Here is a 27,827-nt window from a genome sequence, read left to right as displayed (position 1 = left end):
CCTATTGGCTCTTCCTCACTTAGCTCACCTGTGACATTCTAGTGTTATTGATTATGATGAGAAATATTTACCAGAAAACAGAGGGAAAAAAGAGGCCCAGAATAAATTCTACTTTGAAAATGATCCAACACTCCTTTATGATGAAGGCTCTGGAAAAACTAGAAATCCCTGGAACATTCCTCAATACAATAAAGGCTGTATATGACAAACCTACTACCAGCATTATACTTAATGGCAAAAAACTAAGGCTATTTCCTCTAAACTCAGGAATGAGACAAGGATGTCCACCTCTCCACTTCTCTTCAATTTAGTATTAGAATGCCCAGCTACAGCAATAAAACAAGATGCAAACTTAAAGGGGATCTACATAGGGAAAGATGAAGTAAAACTCTCCCTCTTTGCAGATGACATGATCTTGTATTTAATGAATCCCATGGACTCCACTTCCAAATTACTCAAGCTGATTCAAAACTTTGGCAAAGTAGGAGAGTAAGAAATTGACCCTCAAATATCAGTGCTTTTCTGTTTGCCAACAATGAGAAGAGTGCGGCTGAAATCAGGAAAGCAACTCTTTTTGTAATAGCTCCATAAAAAATAAATAACCTAGGAATTAACTAAAGAAGTAAAGGAACTCTATGATGAAAACTTTAAAAACCTGAAAAAGGAAATCAAAGTAGAACTTAGAAAGTGGAAAAATCTCCCATGCTCTTGGATCGGAAGGATTAACATCGTGAAAATGGCAATACTTCCCAAGGCTAACGTGATACCTATCAATATCCCAACCTCATTCTTCAAGGAAATAGAAGAGGCAATCCAAAAATTCATATGGAACAATAAAATACCCCTAATAGAACAAACGATCCTTAACAGAAAGAACAGTGCTGGAGGAATATCAATACCAAATTTCAAACCCTACTACAAAGCCATAGTAATCAAAACAGCTTGGTACTGGCACAAGAACAGACCTCAGGACCAATGGAATAGAATTGAAAACCCAGAAATAAACCCACAGACATACAGCCATCTAATCTTCGATAAGGGAGCTAAAAAAATAGAATGGAAGAAGGATAGCCTCTTCTATAAATAGTGCTGGCAAAATTGGTTAACTACTTGTAGAAAACTAAAGCTAGATCCTTATGTATCACCCTGCACCAGAATCAACTCCAAATGGATCAAAGACCTCGAAGTCAATGCAGACACCCTGAAAACATTACAGGAAGGAATAGGAGAAATCCTAGGTCTCCTAGGCATGGCTGAACTTTTGTCCATAGAGACCCAGAAACACAACAAATCAAAGAAAGGTTGGACAAATGGGATTTTATGAAGCTGCAGAGCTTCTGGATGACAAAGGACATAGCTAGCAAGATCAATAGAAAGTTCACAGATTGGGATTGGGAGAAGATCTTCACTAGCCATACAACAGATAAGGGTCTCATATCTGAAATATACTTGGAACTCAAAAAATTAAATCCCCCAACTGTAAGGTCTGCACAGAACACCTCCCTCCCTCTTGGCTGTTTCCCCCGAGTATCTGTTACCTAGATAACTGGCAGACCTGAAAGCAGTCACCTTCCCCTCCTGCTAGGTCACATCCTGGGCCACCTCTGGTCACATGCCTCCCATCTGACCTTAGGAGGGTCCCAGACCACGAGGTCACATCCAGATCCAGTGTGGCCACACCTTTCACCCACCCTCTCTCTGGCTTAGATAAGTCCTGGCCCAGAGGTGGGTCGTGTCCCCCCCCCCCCCCTTCCTTTTTCAGCCATGCCTCTCCACCATGCATGGCAGGGGGCAGCAGTTCAGTAAATAAACTTCTTTTCCTGCATCGATAGATTGCCCGATAAACAAGTGGCTAAAGACTTAAGGAGAAACTTCTCTGAAGAGGAAATAAGAATGGCCAATAGACATATGAAGAAATGCTCAACTTCTCTAGCTATAAAAGAAATGCAAATCAAACCAACTTTGAGATACCACCTCATCCCTGTTAGAATGGCTATAATCAAGAACTCTAAAAACCACAGATGCTGGAGGGGATATGGCCAAAAGGGAACCCTACTGCATTTTTGGTGTGAGTGCAAACTTGTTCAACCACTTTGGAAAGCAGTATGGAGGTTTCTCAAAAGACTCCACATAGAGCTCCCCTATGACCCAGTAATCCACTTTTGGACATTTACCCCAGCAATCCCACTTTTGGCCATTTACCCAAATGATCACAAACAAGGCCATACTTAGGCTACCAGCACAACCATGTTTATCACAGTATTATTTACCAGAGCTAAGATATGGAACCAACCCAGATACCCCTCAATAGAGGAATGAATCAAGAAAATGTGGTATATATACACAATGGAATTCTAAGCCTCCATCAGAAAGAAAGGCATCACCCATTTGTTAGGAAATGGAAAAACGTGGAAAAAATTATATTAAGTGAAGTAAGTCAGGCCCAAAGAAACATAGGTCTTATGGTTTCCCTTATTTGAAATAACTAGTACATATGTAGGACAAGTAGAAAAAGGTCAAAAGCTATGTACATGTGACCAGATAAGATGATGTTAAGCGAAATGCATTCCAAGATAGGGACACAAGTGGTATTTTTCTTTGTTGCTATTGTTCCTAACTTATTTATAATGTACCATGTGATTTTTTTTGTTTGTTGCTTTGTATGTTCCTCCCCCATGGTTTAACCCATTTTTACTGTATTTGATGTTGGTGTCCTGTATCTTGCATATACACTTCTCTAGCTTGGGGAGGGGAAGGGGAAAAAAAACCCCAAATGCTTAAAAAGGGATACAGGTTGGCCCATTGTAACAATGAGATGTACAAGACACTATGTTGAGAAAGGAGCTTTACAATTTAGGTGGGGGGAGGGGAAGAGTGTAGTTGTGGAGGTGGGAGGGAAGGGATGGTAGGGGAAAAACAAAGGAGGAGGTAACAATGCTTGATAGGAAATGTACTTATGACCTTGCTCATGTAACTGTAACCCCTCTGTACAGTATTTTTGCAGTAAAAAAGGTATTTAAAAAAAAGAAAATGATTTGTTTTCTTTAGGTTTTTGAGAGAGCATCTCAATATTTTGACCATGCTATATCACCCAGATTGGTTTTACATGAGCTATTCTTCTGCCTCCATCTTCCACGTACCATTCCTGGTAACAGTATCCTTTATTTTTTATTTATAAAATAGGAGTCTTATAAGCTCCCAAAGGACATTTGCAATTTTCAAGAAATGTAAAGGAAAAAAAAAACAACAACCAAAAGTGTGTATCCTATCTTACATATCAAAAAGGGTTATTCTAACCAAAATATAACAAATGTAGACCTGAAAATAAAATCTACCAACCTTGACACAAAAATATGTGCTGGTATGCCTTATAATAATCTGGATTATAACAAAGAAAAACTGCCAAATGCCTAAATTTCTGGCAATAAAAAATGGTTTAGAGAAAACAAACCTAATAAACATGAAAAATCATGGAACAGAATATTTATTGGCATTAGTGTATATTAGTGCATATTAGTGTATATTACCAAGCTAACTTTTTGCTTCAATCTCGTTGAAATTTTTGCTTAGGATGAATTATATATCACAGTAATATTTCAATTTTAGTAGTTTCTTGGTGGAATTTGTCTAGGTTTTCATTTTTTATAAAAATATGCATTTAACTACACAACAAAGAAGTAACAGAATGATTTTATTTCCTCCCTTTTCTAATATTCTATGTGAAGATATTTCTTCTTTTTTTTCCTTTGGTTTATTCCCTTTGTCTCTGTTTTTATTTTGGTACTCATTGTCTTGTATATATGTTTATCTGATTGGAGGAAGGGAAAGGCTTATCTGATTTGGGGAAGGAACAAAATGGTGAGACAAGAACAAAGGGTGAACCAATGTAACAGTGGAGTTGGGCGGGGGAAGTGGGAGAAAATGAGGGAAGACAAGCAATGTACTCATTACCTTACTTATGTAACTGTAACCCCTCTGTACATTACCCTTTCAATAAAACAAAATTTAAAGAAACAGCCCCCAAAAGTTCATTTCATGATAATATTTTTCTTTTCTTTCTCCTTGATATTTCCATAAAAATGGCAAATTTTCTCAGAACTAAATAAAATAAAGAAAAATCTGTACTTTTTCTACTCACATTCTTTTCTAATTAACTTGATTAAATTTACTATTATGATAGTGATTGTTGTTACTGATCACCTAAGGGTGATTTCTAAAACTCTGCTTTATTTCTTTTTCCACATAAATATATTTTCCTTTAACTTTTCATGGTCCCAAGACTGATATAGCTATATTAAGTGAAGGCTGAATAATTGTGCCTTTCATGAATCCAACTAGGGATCAGGAATTGTGTTAACTTTCTTTGAATATAATCTTGGACAAGAGCTTTTGATATCCATCAATTTGGAAAACACATTTTCACAAAGAACCTAATGTGACACAAAATAGGTAATTGTTTTGGTCATAAAATGTGTGAACAAAGAAGATTGAATTTGTCTTTTGAGTTGTAAATTCATTTGCTTTGTGATTGTTTATTCTGCTCACCTTGCATGCATTATTAGTTTACTAGACATAAGAAAGCATTTAACTTTAGGTAACAGACTTTCCCACTGCATAGTGATTCACAGGTAATGTCGGAGTCTAGGGATAGAAGGACTTCAACCTAGGCATCACCTCTGCAAAAACTCTGCGAGTCTCACATTGCCTTCAGATCTCATTTATCTGGACTTGAAAAATCGTGTGGTATTTCTTGTCCTAATCATCTAAAATGTATCAGGCAGTTACAGGGCATCAAACACCAAGAGTTTCCCAGACATTATCTATTTTATTTCTCACTGCTTATTCTGCCACTTTAGAAAATCCATTCCTTTTTGAAATGTGAAACTTTAATGCTTGATTTTCTACATCCTTGGAATTTTGCCTTCTGATTTTGAATCCATGAAAGCAGATCTACGTCAAAAAGAACTGGGTTGTTCATCTTAGATTCTTGTCATCTTTTAGTCTTTTCCAAGATGATAAATATGAGGATAATTTATTAGGCAGACCTCATTCACAGTATATATGGAAGATGGGGGGGGGTCATACATGGAAACATACAATCTGTGAAAGCACAGAATGCCTTTGTCCTGCCACTTATCAGACTGAAAGCCATCAAAAAGCTTGCCCTGTGCTAATGCCTAGGCTACATTTGGACTTCATTCTGCTTCCTGCTTCTCATTAAATATTGATACAGTAGATGTAAAAAGCAGTCCTCAGCCAGGCACAGCTTCCTTTCCTGAATGGTTATTGGGGGCTGTATCTCTAAAAACCATCTCATCCACCTGCACACCAAACTCCTGTGAATCACTATCCCAGGCTATGCCAAAAGCAATTAACCAGCAAGTTCTTGTTTCACAGGAGTGGAAGCACAAAAACATATTTTCAATTCTCAGCTTTTTCTCTATTGATTAAAATGCTAGCCAGAAAATTGTGAGAAAAATGAATTACAGATATGAATTTTAACTTAAGACAAGAAACAGAGATGAAACATCTTGAAACCAAAATTAACTGCCCAATGTAAGCAAACAGATCACAGCAGAGAAAGAACTAGATACAGGAGCCAAAGCCAAAAATCATTAGCCACAAAATGCAGTGTTAACAAACCAAACTCACACTGTCTAGTATAAGCATGTTGATGGATATGTTTTTGTTAAATTTAGATGGTACTATTTTTAAATTGAAAGTATTACTTCACAGACCAAAAAAAAAATCATGAGACACCAAATCATTACACCACAATTATTGAAATCTCTTGATAGATCAATCGATTGATTGTTTCATTAGCCTATTGAGAGAACAGATTGATTTCAAAGATCAATATTTATTTTCTTTAAAATACTAATTCAGGAAGTGGTGGCAGTGAGAGGAAACTTAAAACATTTGCATTGGGGAGGCTAAATTACTAGAAACATGGTTGATCCTTTATTATTCAATACTTGATTTCTCAGATAATACCTATATCAGTTATTTTCAGTAGAATGGTATCAGCAGGATGGTTGAACAGAGAAAACTGGAAACTTCCCTAACACTAAGACATTGTTAACTTATCTTGGAAAAATCTAAATATGAAATCTGGATAAATTAGATTGACCCTTCAGAATCATTCTTGAAGTTCTTGATTAAGAACAGAAAAAAATAAAATAAAATAAAAATAAAAACCACCCTAAGTAGCTGAGGCTTCTACACTTTCCTCCATTTGTTTTTTGTAAAAGTACATTTTTACTAGGTAGCCAGTTTGTGTCCATGAAGATTAGTCTAATCAAATAAATGGAAAATATGATCTTGAGTCTTTTTTTTCTCTAAATACTGCTCTGAGATTAAGTAGGTATGTATGTTTCACAATACTATGGCATAGATAGGACTTAGCTAAGGTCACAGACACATTTTAACCTTCACAATGATAAATCATGAGCATTTTAATCGACAAAGTTTATGAACTCTATGAACTTTAACAACAAGACTATTTCTTTCAAATTGGGTGATATGCACTTTCGTTTAGTGTCATCTCTTCCTTCTTTCTTTCTCATTCCCTCCCTCTCCTCACAGCCCCTGAGTGGCTCATTTCACTTTCATCAATGTCCAGTGCTCCTGATGGACCCCTCTGCTGTATTTTTTCACCTGCTTTCCACTGATTCTATGCCCTTCTCCCAGCTTCCCTCAAATATGAACATGTGTACATCATATATGAGGTAAAGAATATAGAATCATCTAAAAATGATAAGACAAATGAAGAAGTCCTTTGTTTCCATGTCTTTGAGATTCTTTTCAGTCTGTATGTTATTTTATGCACATATGAAGAGGTGTTTGGATATTACAGTTTGGTGTTATTCTCCCAAGACTCTCCTCTTTTGGTTTCAATGCATATGGGTGTCTTGAGGCCCATTTACTTTGTCCTATCTTGTTGTGTTTTGAATATAACATCCACATACCAGAGAGACTGTAAGCTGTTTGTCTCTCTGATCTTAGCTTATCTCACTCAACATGATTTGTTCTAGTTCCACCCATTTTCCTGAAATGCCATTATTTTGTCATTTCTAATGGCTGTGTAAAATTCTATTGTATATAGGTATCAATATTTTTTGATCCATTCATGTGTAGTAGGGTTTTGGATTGTTTCCAAATCTTGGATATTGTGAACAGTGCAGCAATGAACATGGAAGTGCAGGAGTCCTTGTCTTATTCTGGTTCTTGTTGCTCAGGGTAGATGCCTAGGAGTACTATGGCTAAGTCATAGAGTATGTTTATGTTTAGTTTTCTGAAGAACTTCCAGACTGCTTTACAGAGTGGTTGTATTAGTTTATATTTCCACTAGCAGTGCAGTAGGGTTCCTCCTGCCCCATATTCCAGCCAGCATTTGTTGTTGTCTGAATTCAGAATATAGGCCATTCTGACTGGGGTAAGGTGGTATCTCAGGGTTTTTTATTTCCATTTCCATTACAACCAGGTCTGATGAAAATTTCCTCATGTGTTTCTTTGCCATTTTTACAGCTTCTTCTGAGAAGTCTCCCTTTAGTTCCCTTGCCGATTTAGTGATTGTTTTGTTAGATTTGGGAGGGATTATTTTCTGGAGCTCCCTGGATATAATGTCCTTTTTCTGATATATTGCTGGTAATTTTTTTTCCAGTTGGTTGGCTGTCTTTCTAGTTTAGTAGCTATGTCTTTAGCTGTACAGAAGCTTTTTATTTTAATGTAGTCCCATTTATCAAGTCCCCTTCCAAACAGTTGTGCCCATGGGGGGTCAGGAGGTTCCTTCCTTTTCCTAGAAGTTCTAGTGTCTCTCTTACTCTGTCCTGCAGTAGTTTCAGAGATTCAGGTTTGATGTTAAGGTCTTTAATCCATTTTGAGTTGATGTTGGTGCATGGTGACATGCTGGGATCCACTTTTAGTTTTCTGCATGTGGCTGCCCAGTTTTCCTAGCAGCAATAGTTGAAGACACTGTGTTTTTTTTTAACTCTGCGTCTTTGGCTCCTTTGACAAATATCCGCTGACTGTAATATGTAATTTTATTTCTGGATCTTCTAATCTATTCCATTGGTCTTTGAGTCTATTTTTGTCCCAATACCAAGCTATTTTTGTTTTTATGGCTTTATCGTAGGGCTTAAAATCTGGTATTGTAATAGCTCCTGAATTGCTTTATTTGCCTAGAATTTTTTTGGTTATTCTAGGTATTTTGTTGTTCCATATGAAGTTTTGGACTGTTTTCTATATTTCAGTAAAGAACATCACTGGGATTTCAATGAGGCTGTTTTGAATTTCTATATCATTTTTGGCAGTTTGGCCATTTTCACAATATTGATTCTACCTATCCATGAACATAGAAGGTCTTCCAGTTCCTGGTGTCCCCTTTGATTTCATTCTTTAGAATGTCATAGTTTTCACTAAATAGATCCTTTATATCTTTTGTTAGGTTAATTCCTAGATGTTTATTATTATTGAGACTATTATGAATAGGACTGTTTTCTGTATTTCCCTTTCTGTTTGTACATTGTTGTTGTACAGAAAGGCAACTGATTTTTGTGGGTTAATTTTGTATCCTGCTACTTTGCTAAAGTGGTTTATTAGTTCTAGGAGTTTGAGAGTGGAGTTTTTGGGTTATTTATGTATAGCATGTCATCTGGAAATAAAGATAGTTTAATTTCTTCTTTTCCTTTGCAGGTCCCATTAATGTCCTTTTCTTGCCTTATTGCTCTGCCTAAGAATTCCAGAACTTTATTGAAAAGGAATAGAGAGAGTGGGCATCCTTGCCTTATTCCTAATTTTAGAGGAATTGACTTCACTTTTTCCCCATTTAGTATGATATTTGTTGTTAGTCTGCCATATATGGGTTTTATTGTTTTAAAGAATGTTCCTTTTATTCTTATTCTCTCTAGATCTTTTAATTTGAATGGGTGTGTTTTGTCAAAAGTTTTTTCTGCATTAATTGAGATAACCATGTGGTTCTTGCCCTTGGCCCTGTTAACCTGGTGAATTACATTGATTCAACCAGCCATTCCTCTATGGAATGAAGCCCACTTGGTCATAATGTATTATTTTTATTTGATTCTGGATTCTGTTGACTAATATTTTATTGAGGAGCTTTGCATCTGTGTTCATCAGAGAGACTGGTTTGTAGTTCTCTTTTTCTGGTTGGATCCTTGCCTGGTTTGGGGATGAGTGTGATATTGGCTACATAGAATGAGTTTGGGATTTCTCCCTCTGCTTCTATTTCATGGAAGATCTTGAGGAGTATGGGTTTTAGTTCCTCTTTAAAAGTCTTATAAAATTCCATGGTGAATCCATCTGGGCCTGGACTTTTGTTTATTGGAAGACTTCTGATTGCTTCCTCTATCTCATTGTAAGTTATTGGTTTATTTAGTTCATTTATATCTTCTTGGTACAGTATGAGCCATCTTTATTTATCTAGAAATTTGTCCATTTCTGCTGGGCTTTTCTTCTTTAATGAGTTACATTCTGGAAATAGTTCTTTATAATCTTCTGGTTGTCTCAGGTGTTTGTTGTAATATTTCCTATGACATGCCTCATCTTATTGATTTGGGTTTCCTCTCTTTTTTTTGTCACTCTTGCAAGAGGTCTTTCAATTTTATTAATTTTTCAGAAAAACAGCTTTTGGTTTAATTAACTTTATAGTTTTAAAAATTTCTATTTCATTAATTTCTGCTCTTGGTTATCTTGATCCATCTAGTAACTTTAGATTCAATTTTTCTTGCTTTTCTAATAGTTTTAAATACATCATGAGTTTTTTTTTTTGAACAGCTTCTTTTCTGTTGTATACACTGAGAGCAATGCATTTGCCCCTCAGGACTGCTTTTGCTGTGTCCCAGCAGTTCCATTGTGATGTATTTTCATTTTCATTGAATTGTAGGAACTTTCTAATTTCTTCTTGAATTTGTTCTATGACCCAGGTGTTATTCAGCAGTGTGCTATTCAGCCTCCATGAATTAGACAATTACTGTAATATGTTTTGTTTTTGAGAACTAGTTTGATTCCACTGTGGCTGGATAGAATACAAGGGATTATGTCAATCCTCTTGTACTTGCTTAAATTCTTTGTGGGAAACATGATATCACCTATTTTGGAGAAAATTCCACGGGCTGCTGAGAAGAATGTGTATTGTGTCACTGTGATCATGAGTCTTGATTTTGCTTAGATATACCATAGCCCATGCTCATGTGAGTAAATAACTCCTCTCTCTAGAAGATACTTTTGTTTGTTACTTTGGCACTTTTAGCAAACATTTCACTGGTATAATAATGGAAACTCTTCGGGGACTTTCAATGTTGGTGAACTTGCTTATTCATTGTAATGAAAATACAACACAAAGAAAGAAAGAATTCATAGAATTTGAAGGAGCAGAGTACAGTGATAAACACTTTGAATTTGACTAGTTAGAAAAGGGAGGAAAATAAACATTTCATTGGACATTTTGGCTTAATGGAAGACCTTTTCAATGCAAGATTTTTAATATCCTAAATACTGTATTCCCTTTCCTTAATGCTGTGTATACTTTAAAAATATCAAGTACCATAACTTCTCTTTTTGTTGTTGTTGTTGTTATTGTTGTTGTCGGTGTCGGTCATGGGGCCTGAACTCTGGACCTGGGCACTGTGCTCTTCAGCTCATCAGCTCAAGGCTAGCACTCTACCACTTGAGCCACAGCGCCACTTCTAGCTTTCTCTGTTTAATGTGGTGCTGAGTAATTGAACCCAGGGCCTCATGCATGCTAGGCAAGTACTCTACCACTGAGGCACCTTCCCAGCCCATCTTTTTTTTAATTTAATTTAGGACTTACAGTTACATACATAAGGTTGTAAATACATTTCTTATCACATATTGTTACCCCCTCCCTCATTTTTCCCCACTTTCTTTTCTTCCAAAGGCCACTCCCCAAGTTGTAAAGTTAATTTCCAACACATTGTCTCATGAGTATCGTTGTTGCATTGGTTCACCCTTTGTCCATTGTCTCACCATTTTTTTGTTACTGTTACTTCCCTAATTCAGATAAACCTATATACAATATACTTCTCTTGATTGAGAAGGCATCGCATAGGTTCATGCATTACATTATTCCTTCTTAGTGATCATGCCTTATCACATAGTTGGGTATCATACATATCTTTCTAGCTAAGACTAGGAAGCCCTTCTATTTTTTTTTCTTTACTCATGAGAAGTCTATAGAGTGACAACATCTCCCAAATTTGAAAGAGAAACACCACAAACTATGTACATCTACACATTTTCCTCTGCTTGTTTCTTTCACATGTGCTGTGATTCTTCACAAAATTTTTCTCCAGTTTTCTTATTTTTATTGACTAAAACATTTTATTTTTGCAGTTTTTCTTTAATATCCTCCAACCTCCCTAACAGGGGTAACATTCCAGCCGTTCTTTCTTCATCACTAATTGGGATTTCTACTCACATTTCTACTGCTTGAAGTTATTAACCAGTCACTTCAGTTTTTTTCAATTGGGTTTCTTCCTCATCAGGTTTTTTTCTTCATTTTAAATTTTCTGTATATATTTTATGGCAAAAATAGTGTACAAAATGGTTACAGTTACATCGGTAAGGTAATCAGTACATTTCCTATGGATCATTGTTATCTCCTCCTTTGTTTTTTCCCTACCACCCCTTCCCCCCTCCCAACCTCCCCAATTACTCCCCCCACCCCATGAAGTTGGAAAGTTCATTTTCAACATAGTGTCTCCAACATCTCATTGTTACAATGGGTCAACCTATATCCTTATTTCAGCATTTGTTATTTCCCTTCACCTCCCCAAAATAGAAAAATGTATATACAAGATTCAGGGAACCATAATCAAATACAATGACAACAGGGGTTATACCATGGTGGAAGAACATACAAAAGAAACAAAAAAAGTCACATGATACATATAAGTACATTAAAAACAATAGCAAGAAAGATAAAACCACTTATGTTTCTATCTTGAGGTTCATTTCACTTAACATCATCTTATATGGTCATACATACATAGCTTTTGTCCTTTTCTGCTTGTCCTAGACATATACTAGTTATTGCAGATAAGGGAAATGATGGGACCTGTGCTTCTTTGGGCCTGGCTTACTTCACTTAATAAATTTTTTTCCAAGAAATTATGCTCTTGGAGATAAGTTCCAAAACTGAATCTTTACATTATATAAGACATTGATAATCTGATCTATGTTGTAATACTACAGAAATGCTTGCTGCCTTGACAAGTAAAGCCTATAGTTATCAGAGCTCAGGCTTCAGTGTTCAGGCTGCTCCCATCCTCGTCTCCACCTGCTTCATCATGTGGTTTCATAGGACTTTGATCATTTACATCAACTTTTTGAAGAGTAAAGACTATGGAGACCCAGGCTTTCTCTCCTGAACCCTACCTGAGAAAGATGCATCTTCAGTTCCCCATATCTTAGCAACTTAGAAAGGAATCTCAGGAAAATAAAATTGTGAGTACCAAGAAGGAACAGGTTTATAACCATTTTTCCCTGCTATGTCAAAACATCCAAACCAAGTAGAGTAATTTTAGAGATACTCTTGTTTTATTCCTGTATTAAGTAGTTCTGACTTTGGAAGCTACCTCCTCTCTAGTTAGATTATGAAATATGCAGCAATTGGTCACCTTATAAACTTGTTTCAGTGGTATATAAAAATAATTTGAAGTAATATAATCAGAAAATCTTATATCCAAGTTATCAAGCACTATATCCATAATTGTGGTTCTAAATCTATGATGTTCTGTATAGTGACAATTTCAAGAAGCATGCATAAACTACAATAAGCAGATTATCATGGATTTTGGTATATGTAACAGAGGAAAAAAAGATAAGCAATCAAATAAAAATAAATAATACAAATGAAAATATAAAAAGAATCCCACTGTGTAAAAACCAGTTAAAAATATTTACTAACACAATAAAAAACTATCTACTAACAAATGACTATTGACACAGAGTAGTTGTTTGCAAAAGAAAATAAATTAGTTTGACATCATTTTATCCCATTTTATTGAAGTAACCTAATGTAAGACTAACTGAATAAAAACATTTTTCATAATTAAAATCTTAATATTTTATAATTTTTCCTTATTTTAAAAATTTGAACGCTTTATTAAATTATAATGTTGGGGAATGATTCCTGTCTGGGAATGCTGCCCATATGAAAGATAAAATTTGAAAACTTTATAAATATATTTATGTAAGTCACCAAAATATTCTGGGATTTTTAATAGTTGAGGGGAAATTATTTTTCTGCCATGCTTGAATAAGTCAGCTAAAAGGATTGGGTCTCATCTCTTTACAAAATTCCTTTAGGGGATTTAAAACAAGCTTAAGAATTTTCAGTCGACGGTGTAAATTGGAAGTTTGTGTTAAATAAGCCATTGAAAACTGCAATTTAGGATCAAATTACCAACTCAGCCATTACCATGAGGCTCCAATAATAGATATAGTTTGTAATAACATTATATTCAAGTAATTTATCCTTTTATTTTCATTTTTCATTTAACTAATATGCTACAGGAGGTATTTTCAATGTTAAGAATATTTTCTACACCCCTTCAATTTTTTTTCTTTTCTGAGCCCAAGTAATTACCAGTACTCTAGGGAATACAAAGCATTAAAAATAAAAATAATAAAAATGATATTGTCTTAAGCCCATTAAAATGTAAAAGTATACTTTTAGAAGATAGTGTGATCTAGTAGATAACTATAATTAAGTTTTTTGCAGAAAAATATATTAGCTCTTCTTAGCTTGGAGTCTTGTCTTTGTAAAGGAGGGAAGAATAGGCATAAGATCAAGAGTTTCCTATTTCATAAAGAGCACTTACTGCATCACCAAAAAACCATCATTATAGTCATTCACTCGAATGCAGCTCAGTAGAAGGAAATGCAGAGAACTAAATTATGGTCATAACATTATAGCACACACAAGCATGCACACATTACCATGTGCACACACACAAAAAGCATCAGAAATGAAATCATTAATATTACATCTGACAAGGGAAGTACAGGATTTTCTGGAGTCAGGTGGACACCAAGCCCAGGTGTGTAGGTGTCAGGAAATCTAGAGAAACTTGAAAACAAAATCAAAGATAAAAAAAAAAAAAAACCTAAAGGATGAAAAGGTACTAAACATTAAAGAAAAGTTAAGAGGAGAGAACTGGGCACATGTAAAATTAGACTCACAAAATTTTAGTTCTTTTTGGACAGATTGGGTAAATCAAGCAGAAGTAAAAAGAAAAGGAGAGGAAAAAAGGAAACAAACAAGAAAAAGCCTCATTGAAGAATTTGAGCCTAATTTAAAAATTACTCTGTGACAACAATATTGACAACATCTCCCTCTTTTTTGAAACATCTCTAGTGAATATAAACTCTCGAAATACACAAATATCACTGACAGAAATTTACAATAGTTTTAAAGCAATCCTGGTGATAACAATAAAGCATATGTTAGTTCACGCTGGGACACTAGTGGCTCACACCTGTAATCTTAGCTACTCAGAAGAAACTGATTTGAGTATTAAAGCTCCACGCTAGTCAGAGCAGACAAATCAGAGAAAGACATTTACATTTAACCAGCAGAAAACTAAAAGAGGATGTGTGGCTTAAGTGGTAGACTGCCAACTTTGATTAAAAAAAAACTAACTAAATCCTTGAGGCCCTGAATTTAACCAATACTACAACAAAATATAAACTATATTTTGGTAGCAGTATTTCACAAATATATTACTTTGAGTATGATTCTACTAGACAGTGATTTGTTTTTGGTCTGAAAATCAAATATTCAGAGCATCATGAATTCTTATTTGGTAAGTCTAGCAACCATGGTAAGGTGGCAGGGAAGATAGGATTTATTTGCATGGTCAGCTCAATAACACAGAAGTATAATGGCTGCATAAGGAACTTGTAATAGTATGACAGTTTTAATAAAAGGAGGGCCTAATGTTTTGAGAAAACTTGATAAGAATTTCTTTGTATATTATATTTAAAGGCTATAAATGTCACTGAGCAGTAATCCTGGAGGACAAAACTTCCACAAACACAAGGTCAAGCAAAATTATTTTTCTAAAGCAAACACCGATTATTTATAGGCACTGTGAAATCATTAATTTTCTCCATGGATACATGAACATGTGTCTCCAACAAATGAATGTAATACACACACACACACACACACACACACACACACACACACACACACACATATATCAGGACTCTTCCTATGAATATAAAACACTACACATTTCAATCTAAAAAAAGAGAAATATTATTGCTTAGTTTGGTTACTAGGTATTGATACTTACTCTGAAAATGTTAATGGATGTATTCATTCTTGAAATCCCACAACAAACAACTGTTACATTTGCAAATGTCACTGTGAAACAAACACTGCACCATATGATTTCTTTTCACTAATAATTAACATTAGACGGAGGAAATTGACAAAAAGAAAATATACATGTTTCATTGGAGGGAGCAGGAACACATGTGTCTATTCAATGATTTCAATAAGTATTTATCAAACACTTCCTACACCCCAGCTAATAGACATGAATGTGTAAATTAGAGTGATATCATCCTATCTGGATAGAGCTTTCCAGATGCACACACAAAGCCATAAAAGAACTACAAATGGGGAATAAGTGCTCTGGATGAAGCATGTAGAACATACAGCAGTTTGGACAAGAGCCACATACTTTAACAAATAAAAACATAGTAAGCAAAGGTCTTTGTCTGTAACTTAGCGAAAGGATACATATCTACTGAAAAGTATAAGGGGATCAATTCAGAAAGAAGACATTGCCATTACCTCACAAGAAGGGAAAGGTTTCGTAATCACTAAGTCATTAGAAGAATGACTCTTTCGATTACGCCTGATAAGCAATGGCTATTAGCACTGGATAAATGTTGCAGGACATATGCAAAAAAAATAGTTTTATTCTAAAACGTAATGAAAAACAATTGCAGCTTTGTAAGCAGGAGAATAATATGGTCGAGGTATGTGGGGTTTCCAAGGTTCATTCTGGTTGTTGTGTAGAGAAATCAACAGACAGGGAAGAAGAGTAGGATTGGTGGATTATTTGAGTGGTGACTATTCGTCATGGTGAGACAGAATTTAAGTTATTTAGAACCAGAAATTTAGCAGCACAATTGACAGAAGATGGGTAGATATAGGAAAAGAGGAATGAAGAAAAATCATTAGGGAAATCATCCAAGAAAGCAAGGTGAACCTCTAAAAATATGTGTAGACTGAGATGCAAATTTCATTTTTGTCCACCCATTTATGTTCTTGACCATCCATCCGGCAGGGGTGGGTAGGATCACTGGAGGAGAAAATGTAGACGGCAGAAAAGGAATGCCAGGTCTAGGTTTTGAACAACATGAACACTGAAAGCACAGGCAGAAAAACAAGGTAAAACACATTGAAAATGCACAGCCTCTGGGGTAGGGAATTCCAAGACAAGAGTTCATGCAAAGCCATGTCAAAAGAATGACTGAGATTTTTGTTTTCAGAAGGGAAATAAAATAGCTGGCTAGATATTCCATTTCTTTTTTCTTTTTTTTTAATTTTAATTTATATTTTATTGTACTGTACAGAGGGGTTACAATTATATGGGCAAGATAATGAGTACATTTCTTATCAAGCATTGTAGCCTCCTCCTTTGTTTCCCCTTCCCCTTCCCATCCTCTCTCCACTCCCCCACCCAATCCTCCCCGCCCCCCTCCCCCCACCAAAGTTGTAAAGTTCGTTTTCGACATAAAGACTTGTACTTCTCATTGTTGCAACCTGTATCCTTATTTAAACGACTTGTTTTACCCCTTCCCCTCCACAAATTATAATATCAAATACAGTGAATACAGGGGTTATACTATGGGGGAGGGACATACAAAGCAACAAAGAAATCATCTTATAAATATGTTAGAAACAATCGCAAGAAAGAAAAAAACATTTGAATCCTTTTTCTTGGGGTTCATTTCACCTAACATCAACTTATCTGACCTTTTCTGCTTGACTCAGACATATACTAGTTATTGCAAATAAGGAAAACCATGGGACCTATGTTTCTTTGGGCTTGGCTTACTTCACTTAATATAATTTTTTCCAAGCCTTTCCATTTGCTAACAAATGGGGCAATGCCATTCTTTCTGATGGAGGCATAGAATTCCATTGTGTGTATATACCACATTTTCTTGATCCATTCTAGATATTCCATTTCTTTTGCTGATCTTTCCTCCTTAATTTTGTGAAAGCAATGCTTACCTTTTGTACTTTAAATGGGATTTCAAGAAAAGGAAAAGCAGGTATGCTGACATGTCCCATATGTTATCTCAGATATCTGACAAGCTTTAATTAGTTTGCCAGTTGGAGGCTTCCTGAGAAAATGTAATTCTGTCACACCCCTGTATGCTCTTGTTTGGCATAATTTTTTATCTCTACTTCAGATGAAGGTTCTAAACTGTCCAAAAGCCTTAGAAGCAATTTTACTAGCTAATTTCCCACAATTTAGTGTTTGAAATTTTTGAATTGAAATGTATAAGCTCTTTTTAATTATCTTGTTTCAAATATGTAGCAAAACATTTTCTGTTATTTTCATTCATAAATTTAGCTTTAAATTCCATTTTTCATTGAAAACATTTTAATATGTATTTATTGTAATGAAAACTACAGAAGGAAAACAATGTTAAGGCTTGATTTTATTATTAAAGAGAGTAAAAGAAATAGTTATGGTTCAATTGCTGCATTCATTTACATTAGCCATCAAATCAGAAAAACAGAATTTCAATTTAACTGGTTCATTGGGATGTTAAGGAATTTGTTTAGATCATGTGTGCATGTCAGTAAATAACAAGTCTGCAGAATTAGGTGATTCAAACAGAAAAAGATACTACATATTACATCATTCTTCACCGCTGCTCCTAACCTCACCCCTTCCCTCAATTTTCTTAATTTTGTAGAATATGCATTGGATTTTATGTCTGCATTCTCTATTCCTCAAGCTTCCTATACTACTGTGTTGAATGGCAACTTCTTTGTACAACTATTCAAAGACAAATAAAGGAACTACATATTTAATATACAAATATATTCTTCCCATTTCTGCATACTCCTTTTCTCATCTGTTTAAAATTCTTAGTTCTTCCTTCCTTGTCCCTTCAAGTTACTCCCTCACTGTCCTCCATTTTCATCCTACAGATTTTTTTTTTGGGTACAGTCGTGGGCCTGAACTCTGGGCCTGGGAGCTGTCCCTCAGCTCTTCAGCTCAAGGCTAGTGCTCTACTACTTGAGCCACAGCACCACTTCCGGCTTTTTTTTCCTGCTTATGTGGTGCTGAGGAATCGAACCCAGGGCCTCATGCATGCAAGGCAAGTGCTCTACCACTGAGCCACCTTCCCAGCCTCTATCCTACAGATTTTCTATTAATGATTATTGCAACCTCAGAATTTCCAGCTCAGAGTTTGCCAGGGGTTTCAGAATCTCACTCAGTGTAGACCTTTAGATATAATTTAAGTCTCTGTTTCATCATCTGTAAGATGAAGAAAATAATATTGATGTTACCAATTTGACAAAGGGAATAAATGAAAACTTGTAGATGTACCTAGGATGGCAGGAGGTACTTAATAACTACTAAGGAAGCATTAACACCTTTCCCTTTTTTCTCATTAAAAGTCTGAATTATCTGTGGTTAGTTATATGTTCATGAGGAAAAGATCCCCTAAAACCAGGGAAGTAGGCAGATGATTCTGATGAAAACAAGTTATCTAGTTTAGCATTGTGGACCACATATAATGGGTAAGCCTAAGAGCCTAACATACTTGTAAAAGAAACCAGGATAGCTGAGCCCCGCCTTTAGACAATGTAAGGAAAAAATAAAATAAGAACAAAAACAAAAAAAAACTTTCAAAATTAAAATTAAGCAATCAACAAACCAAGTTTTAAAGATAGAGTTGCACATATTTTCCAGTACTTGAGGCTTAGTTTTTACTTTACACTAAATGGAATTTCATTGACTAATATTTATAAAATTATCACTGTACTCTACTGAGAAATTACAGACAAAAACTATTTTGATGGAAGAGAAGTTACTCATACCCTTGTTTACATAGCTGGCTTGCATTCTCAAATCACCATAATATTTTGCAATTTAACTTTGGGTTCTCCAGGCTGATGAGAAAAGAACAAAGGCAGATGCTGCCTGTTGACTAAGAATGTATGTATGCTGACCAGTGAAGTGCTTCCATGATACAGTGAAGAACTGTGACATGCAGCACCTGGTGACGAAAGAAAGGACTCACTGCATGGCTCAGGTAGTATGCACCTGCTCCTCACAGAAGACTGAGCTCAGAGCAGTCACTACCACATCCATGTCAGACCTAATGATTTCATGTCAGTCATCATCCACAAAGCCAATGCTGCTATTATTTTGTTTGTGTAATTGTGTACTTAGTTTGCAAACTGTTCACAAATAAACAAATATATTACATAATTCCACATTTATATTACTGTAAGTCCCTTTTTAAGATTTGGCACCTTTTTTCCTATTAAAAAAAACATTATTCAAGTTTCAAATCATAACCCACACAGCTGGCCCTGTAACAGAAAGAGCATCATTCCCATCTGGTACAAGACATTAAAATATTGAATATAATCCCCAAACAGAAATTAATATATCTGCAGACAACATAGGATTCTATTCAACTATATCTCCAAAGTGCCAAACAATGTCTTCCAAACATTCTGCCATTTTATCTCAATGCAAACAAGCATTTCAAATGGAACAACTACCCATGTTTTCTGCAAATATTGTGATAATATGGTAGTTTGCCAAAGTTCACATTTCAGGGAGGAAATGGCATTTATAAAGCAATAAAATAAGTGATAGTTTTCAATTAAGTATTAATATATGTGATAAAAATGAATTCCTACATCATAACCAAGTTTCTTGAATTGGAATTCTACTATTTATATATGTATATCCATATGCACAAACACACATACATATTCACTTTAAAAGGAATGATGTGCTGTTATTAATAAACTGAAGGTATTTTGATGGCTTATGCACATGAAAAAGTTTCCTTTAAAAGAAGTGTGAAGATAGGTTCCTGAAAAGACTAAACATGAAGTTTTCTTATGCCCTACCAATTCCACTCCTGAGCATTTATCCAGTGGAACACAAACAAGGTCTCTCTAAAGCCCACAGCACAATCATGTTCATTGCACCACTACTTACCATTGTCAAGGTCCCTCAGTGGGTGAATGGATCTAGAAAAGTTGGTATATATACCCAATAGAAGTCTACTCATCAGGGGCTGGGAAGGTGGCTCAGTGGTAGAGCGCTTGCCTTGTATACCTGAGGCCCTGGGTTCGATTCCTCAGCACCATATAAGCAAAAAGAAAAAAGCCAGAAGTGGCGCTGTGGTTCAAGTGGTAGAGTGCTAGCCTTGAGCGGAAGAGCTGAGGGACAAAGCCCAGGCCCAGAGTTCAAGCCCCACCACCGGACCCCCCCCCCCCCCCAAAAAAAGAATTCTACTCATCAATTAGAATGATATTGTACCATTCATAGGGAAATGGAAACATTTGGGAAAAAATATATTAAGATAAGTAAGTCAGACTCAAAGAAACATAGGTTGTCTGGTATTCCACATTTGTGGCAATGAGAATGTGCCATGAATCTACAAGTAAAAATATTGAATGGTATTATACAAAGTAAAAACATAAACAACAACAACAAAAACACAGGGACATGATATGATATATACCTCTCTAGGCATTTACATAGAGTGAAACCAAGAAGGATATTCTTAGGAGATGATCACAAAGGCACAATATCTATGTGCATCTGATCACATAAAATAATATTTATCAAAATGAACTCCAAGAAATGAAAACAAAAGGTTTAATTCTTTGCTGCTGATTTTGTTTTCTTTTCCTTTTGCCTTTTTGTTCATTTATCTGCCTTTGGGATGGTAAGTGGGGCACAGACACAGTAGGACAAATAGTAAACAAATACAATAAGATAGTCATTGGGCACTTTGTTGAAAATAAACTATACAACTTCTGGGTGGGGACAGGAGAGAAAAACTGGGAGAGAGTGAGGGGAAGGGTGACATTGTTAAAAGAGAAATGAACTTTTTATCTGACTTATGTAATGGTAACCCTTTTACCTTAACAATAAAAAACAGTAAAAATTAAAAAAATACTTTCTGGCCAGGTACTGGTGGCACATGCCTATAACCTTAGTTTCTCAGCAAGCTGAGAAAGAGAAGACTGTAGTTAACAATCTGTGCTGAGAAGTCCAGGAGACTTTGTCTCCAAAACAACCAGCAAATTGCAGGCTTGAAGGTATGGCTCAAGTGGTAGACCATCAGCTAAGCAAGCAAACAGACTGAGCTTGAGGCCCTGTTGGTGAAAACAAAAGACAGTTTTGTTTTGCTTGTTTTTGAGCCAGAGAAACGTCATCCAAAATGAAAACTGAATCTAGTCAGAAAACAATTTAAAAAATTATGAAATGGGGGGTAATATGCCAAGCATATATGATGAATGGAATTAATCAAAGAAATGATGTCAATCATTTAGCCAATCATTTATCTATCATATATTCTCAATTGACAAAAATGCACAACTGATTATAATATTGTAGTGTTACCATAGAAACCACCCAAATGTACTAGTGTCTGAATTTCCTTAGTACACCATGAATTAAGGTACTTCTCAACAATGATATTCTTTAGATAACTGGGTAAAGGTTACAGGGAGAACTTATTTTATACTATGATTCTTTTGGTACATCCCAACATACAATGCTACTTTTTGGAAAATGCCAAAAATGTATAGATTGTAGTGTATAGCAACCAAGGGACAGGCTCATTCCTTTTCATTTCAGAGTATTGCTTTATTCCTGTAATGCTTTGGCTGAAAAAAAAAACTCTCATAATTTTAAAGTGAATGTGATCTTTAATGTACCAAGGGAATTAGCTACTATTATGAGTAATAAAAAGATATATTTATTAAAAAAGAAATTGCACATTTTAGCATTAAATATCAAATACTTTGCCAGGTACCAGTGGCTCACACCTGTAATTCTATTCAGTAGGCTGAAATTGAGTATCACATATCAAAGAAAGCCTGGTAGACAAGTCCATGAGACTCTTACCTCCAATTAGCAATCAAAAAGGTGGAAGTAGAGCAATGGTTCAAGAGATAGGGCATTAGCCTTTAGTATATAAAAAGCAGAGCAACAGCATGTAGGTCCTGAAATCAAGCCCCAGGACTGGCTCAAAACAAACAACAACAACAAAACTACTTTTCAAAGTATGAAATTGAATTTAATTTTTTTTTAAGTTTATACATTTGTAATCTGTTGGATTTTTGAGATACTTAATATTTTGCATGACTTTTTTGTGGTTGTTGTCGATTGTGGAGCTTGAACTCTGGGCCTGAGTGCTGTCCCTCAGCTCTTCAGCTCAAGGCAAGCACTCTACCACTTGAGCTACAGTGCTACTTGCAGTTTTCTGGTGGTTTATTGAAGACTGCCCAGGCTATCATTGAACCATAATCCTCAGATCTCAGCCTGCTGAGTAGCCAGGATTACAGGCGTGAGCCACTGGCACCCGGCTTGCATGAAATTTTAAAACTGCATGTGAAATGCAATAGGTCCACATAGAAGACTCAAAATAATATTGAAAATGATTAGAGAGTTCCTTAGGCGATTTCTTTAATATCAGGCTGGTTTAGGACAGCTCATTAAACACCGATATTATTTAATTAGATGCTATTATTATTTCTCAAGTAGTAGAGTTAGCTTTGAATAGAAAATAACAATTTAAGCAATTTTTGTTTGAATTTACTGGAATGGTCTGTGCTTCATTAGCTTACTAATAATGAGGGTTCAATTTTCCCAAACTTTAGAGATCTATGATTTAATTATACTTGCTTAACTATAATAAGTTGATCACTATTCTTATAAACATGTCTTGATGTTTTCAATAAACAAAATACTCAGTGAAATCTACATATTAAACAATATATCTGGGTTCTAATAAAGCTGTTACTATCAAGAGGCAAAGAATATGTTTTATTATAAGCATAGTGTAGACATTTCCATAATCACTCAAAAGCTCAATTTTATTTTCCTTTGAAAAGTCTTATGAGTAATAAATTATTATCCACATTATTTTAGGAGAGGTTAAGTGACATACACAAGATATCAACATACAGAAGTTTCAAAGCTTGGGCAAACAGAATCCTACCCCAGTGACAGGCAGAGAATTATAAGGTTGACAAACTACAAAATAAATATTAATTTAAAACAGTTAAAGACATTCACAACTTTTTAAGTATGTAGACTTTTTTATCTTTGGCTTTTTAGCTATTTTGTATAGATGAAAACTACATATTTTATATACTCATAACTAGCTAACTTTATCCTCATATCACTCTCAATATACTAAATCTTATTAGAAATAGAGGTCTGATTTTTTTTTTCCAATCCAAAATGGACATTACAAATTCACTTATTTTTATACATGAATCCTATTGTGACCTCAAGTTTTTATTAGGAATAAATGCAAAATTCTATCAGATATCTTTTTTAACATCTAATGGAATATTGATATATTGAAATTGTTATTAGACATTACCAATTACCAATATTCTAATTTTAAAACTGTCTGGCCTATTTGGGTAAGCCCAATTTACTGGAGTCCTTACTAGAGGGAAGGGGAAAGGCCCATGTCAAACAGGAACTATAAGAAGTCACAGAGGTCAGAGAAAGCAATGTGGAGATGTCAGATTGCTGACTTTAAATACAGAGGAAGAAAGTAAAGTGTCCTTTGTTAGCTACAAAAAATCAAAGAAACAATTGTTTCCTAGAGTCTCAGACAGAGTAGCTTCAATTAGAATTTCTGACCTCTAAAACCACCAAACAATAAATTTGTTTTGCTTTAAGCAGTTAACTTTGTGAAAATTTGTTAGAATAGCTATAGCAAACCAATAAAAATAACGCCTATATTAATATGATCTAATAATTCCCTTTTACATAACAAAAGCTTACAGTTTCCTTTTCCAGGATTTTCAGAGTTACTGTTCAAAAGGGCATGCTTAAAGGGACACTAAAGAAATTAACTTTCAAAACTTCAAATCCTGGTGATATTTTCGCTATTGATAGTTCATCTGTGGAAATGTGACATCTCATCATTGCAGTGGATGAATTATGTCTGGTAAATAGATAGAAAAGCAGTTCAATAAATATAACAATATTCTTAAGTAGTAAACATAGGTTTTCTGAACTGTGCATTAGCACCTGAAAGCCAGGGCAGGTAGCTAGTTTTAGACTTTGAAGCCATTACTACAATTGAGGGGCCTCCTTCACCAAGCCTATCCCCTTCAACCTTATTTTTTTTTAATCCCATGAATCATTTCATAAAGCCATTTCAAACCTTATAAGGCAGTGAGAGATAGTCCATTACTCAGGAAATAACATGTAGCATTCAGTATTATGGAATGACCTCTTTTGAGGATTTCTAAATTCTTAATACCTTGGCAAATCACACTAGAAACATTCACCTCTAACAAGCACAATAAAGCATCATCCATTCATTACCTGGGTAACAAGTGGCTCCAACAGCCTTTCCACTGTCAATGTCCGGATTTCCAAACTTTTGGGATCCCATTTTAAAATGATAGGTGAAGTTGCCGAAGTCATGCTCCCTAAGAGAAAACATGCTATGAGTTAGAAATAATGTTCACAAGCCGGGCTTGTAGCTCACGCCTGTAATCCTAGCTATTCAGGAGGCTGAGATCTGGGGATCATGGTTCAAAGCTAGCTGGGGCAGGAGACTCTGTGAGACTCTTATCTTCAATAAAACCACTAGAAAACTGTTAGTGGCACTGTGGTTCGGGTAGAGTGCTCGCCTTGAGCTGAAGAGCTGATGGATAGCGCCCAAGCCCAGAGTTCAAGCCCAACAACCAACAAAAAAAAGAAAAAAAGAAATAATGTTTACAAAAGTAAACCAAATAGCATAGGTGTTCCAATGAATAAATCACTAAAACTTGCAACTTGTTTGCGGATTATATGTTTGATCCAACCATGTCATGTTACAGATGGCAAAACGAGATCCCTTACGTGGAAGGGTAGAATGCTGTAATCAGAGAAAAAACCAGAGAGGATAGGAAAGGATCGGGAATATGTTGGAGGGGTAAATTTATTCATCCACTTAACGTGTATAATTCAGGGGTTTTTCAGTATGTTCACAGAACATACTGATCAGCAATCAAGTCTAGAACATTTTCTTCAGCCCTAAAATAAACTCTAGGTCCTCTCAACAGCAGCCTCTAACTGTCCCATCTCTGTTTGAGGCAAAACAAATCAATTTTATAGCTGAATAATTTTAACCTATTCTGTACACTTCATATACATGCAACCATGCAGGTAGGTTTCTATATCTGATCTATTTCACTTATCATATATTTTAGGGTTCACTATGTTGTACAAAGTGGTAATATTACATTCCTTTCATGGCTAGGTATGTTATAAGATGGGTAGACATGGATAGTTTGTTCATTGACATTTTACATGATTTCTACTTTTGGGTTATCATGAATGATGTTGTAATGAACATTTGCTCACAATTTCAAGGGTGTGTTTTCAGTTCTCTTAAGTGAATGAAGTGTTTAGTATGTGAAGTATAGCTCAAAAAGTCACAATAAAACCTGGACATCTGTGGCTTACACCTAAAATCCTAGTCATTAGGGTGGAAATCTGAGAATTGAGGTTTGAAGCCAGCTAGGGAGAAAAATCTGTGAGGTGCTTATCTCCAATTAACCAGGAAAAAGTTGTAGGTAGAGGTGTGGCTCTAGTGATAGAAACCAGAGTTGACTGAAAAAGCCAAATAAAATGACAAAGCCCTGAGCTCCAGCCTCAGAAACAGCACAAAAATAAGTACGTAAGTAAATAAATAAATAAAAGCATGAAGCATAATAATTTTACAAAATAAACACTGAAATACCTTAAATATGCATGTGAAAAGTAAGAAAAAGCACAATTACAATTAGAATAGTGACATGAAGCATTTAGTACATATATTTATGTGCTATCTTCTGGTAAAACATTGAGTCTGGTTCTTACATAATTTATAGCTTAAAATTCCAGACATTTAAATATGCAAGAAGCTATTTATGCTTCAGTGTGATATATGTTGTATATGTATCACATGTATGTGTTTATGCATAAATAGAGAGGGAAGCATGGGGGAATTGAGCCTCTAGTCCTTGCTTCTCAGGAGTCTGAGATCCAGAGGATCCTAGTTTCAAGCTAGCCCATGAATCAAAGTCCAATGATTCTATCTACAAAATTACTAGCAAAAAGCCAGGCTGGACATCTCATTCAAGTTGTAAAGCCCCATGAACAAAGAAGTCAAGCAATTGCAATGACTTTCCTGAATTGAAAGAAACAAAATCAACAATAATAACAACAAAAACAGTGTGGAGAAAATCAGCAAAGAATACCATGAATAACCATGATGCAAAGTATACCTATCATGATCACCAAGTGCAGGATACCTGCCATCACTACTGACCAGTGGAAATAATGTTGGGACAACAGAATTTTAATTCTCTTAGGCAAGAAAAATGTTTTGCAAATTAGGTTTCCATGGTTCTTAAATTTTTGTTGTAGCCATCTATATATACTGATTACTTGATGCATTTAAATAGGTATCCATAGATTTACTATCTAGTCATGTCATTTAGCTCATTTTGATGCAATTGTTTCTTAACTCAGAATCAGTGCCAACAGGTACCAGCCTCCCCAGCCTTCCATTTAGCAAGCATGAAATATGACCCTAACTTGAAAAAATAAATTATACATTCCATCAGGACTGTGTTTCTCATCAAGAAATTGCTGAATATATTTTGACATTTAACCACTACACAAGCAACGTCAGCTTGTAAAAACTGAATGTGAATTTTTTGTCTTAATACCACCATAAATCAAAGTATTCATGGCTATTCTTTTCTTTTGAATCAATGTCCCCACTCAATTCTATCTTTGAAATCAATACAGATGAATTTTTCTGTTAGAATTAATACTACAAAGAAAGTCTATCACAATAGGCACTGGTAGCAAAGTGCTTCTTTACTAGTTATTGAACAGTTAATCTTTCAATGAAAAACCCAAGTAATTTGCTGCAGAAAATGAAAAAGGGGTGGGGACAAGAGAAAGAAAAAGAGAAAAGGCAGGATACACAGTGTGCTGCCATTTTGACTATCTCCAAATGTCATGTTTAAAATAATCTAAGTACGGCAATCTATACAGGCCAATTTCTGTTCTTTTATAACAACAATCATTGGCACTGACATGCTGCCGGTCCTCAAAACACTAAAAACAATTTTTACATATCCCCATACATAACCAACTGCCACAAGTAGCTCTGACAAGCCTGTGATTCTTCTCTGGGCAATACACCTCATGCTGTGAGAGGCTGAAGACGCCAGAAGTATCCTGTATGCACTGTGATATATTCATCCTATTGTAGACTCTTGTAAATGTTCCTAGTCCAGCACTGCAAGTTTCGTGGGAAGGTTTCTGTGTATAGTTTTCCAACTCTGTTGGAATAATGAGTTCAATAGCAGTGGAGATGGACAAGTAAGTCTTGTAGAAACACTGGATAACTAGTAGTGAAGTGGTTTTTATATGGTATCAAGGTCCAGCAGAGGCTTTCATTGCATATTGAGCATGCTAGTTTATATAAGCTGGTGGATCAAGAAGTTACATTCTTTTATGAATACC

The 27,827-nt window shown here is 35.3% G+C and overlaps 1 protein-coding gene across 5 annotated transcripts in view; it reads right to left on the bottom strand.

Annotated features, from left to right (window-relative positions):
* Positions 1-27,827, bottom strand: part of Ctnna2 (catenin alpha 2) — a 1,105,512-nt gene that overhangs the window by 928,079 nt on the left and 149,606 nt on the right. For 3 of the 5 annotated variants that reach the window (XM_042690428.1, XM_042690429.1, XM_042690431.1), the window contains exon 1: positions 24,642-24,743. In XM_042690428.1, the coding sequence (XP_042546362.1) occupies positions 24,642-24,743 (102 nt within the window). Of the gene's footprint in view, positions 1-24,641; positions 24,749-27,827 lie in introns of those variants that run through there. The other 2 variants (XM_042690427.1, XM_042690430.1) reach the window with 1 other exon arrangement.

This window comes from Dipodomys spectabilis, unplaced genomic scaffold (genome assembly GCF_019054845.1).
Source record: "Dipodomys spectabilis isolate Male_0828 unplaced genomic scaffold, ASM1905484v1 ptg000137l, whole genome shotgun sequence".
NCBI lineage: Eukaryota > Metazoa > Chordata > Mammalia > Rodentia > Heteromyidae > Dipodomys > Dipodomys spectabilis.
The sequence above is the reverse complement of the archived record's forward strand: the minus strand, read 5'-3'. Positions and strand labels throughout refer to the sequence as shown.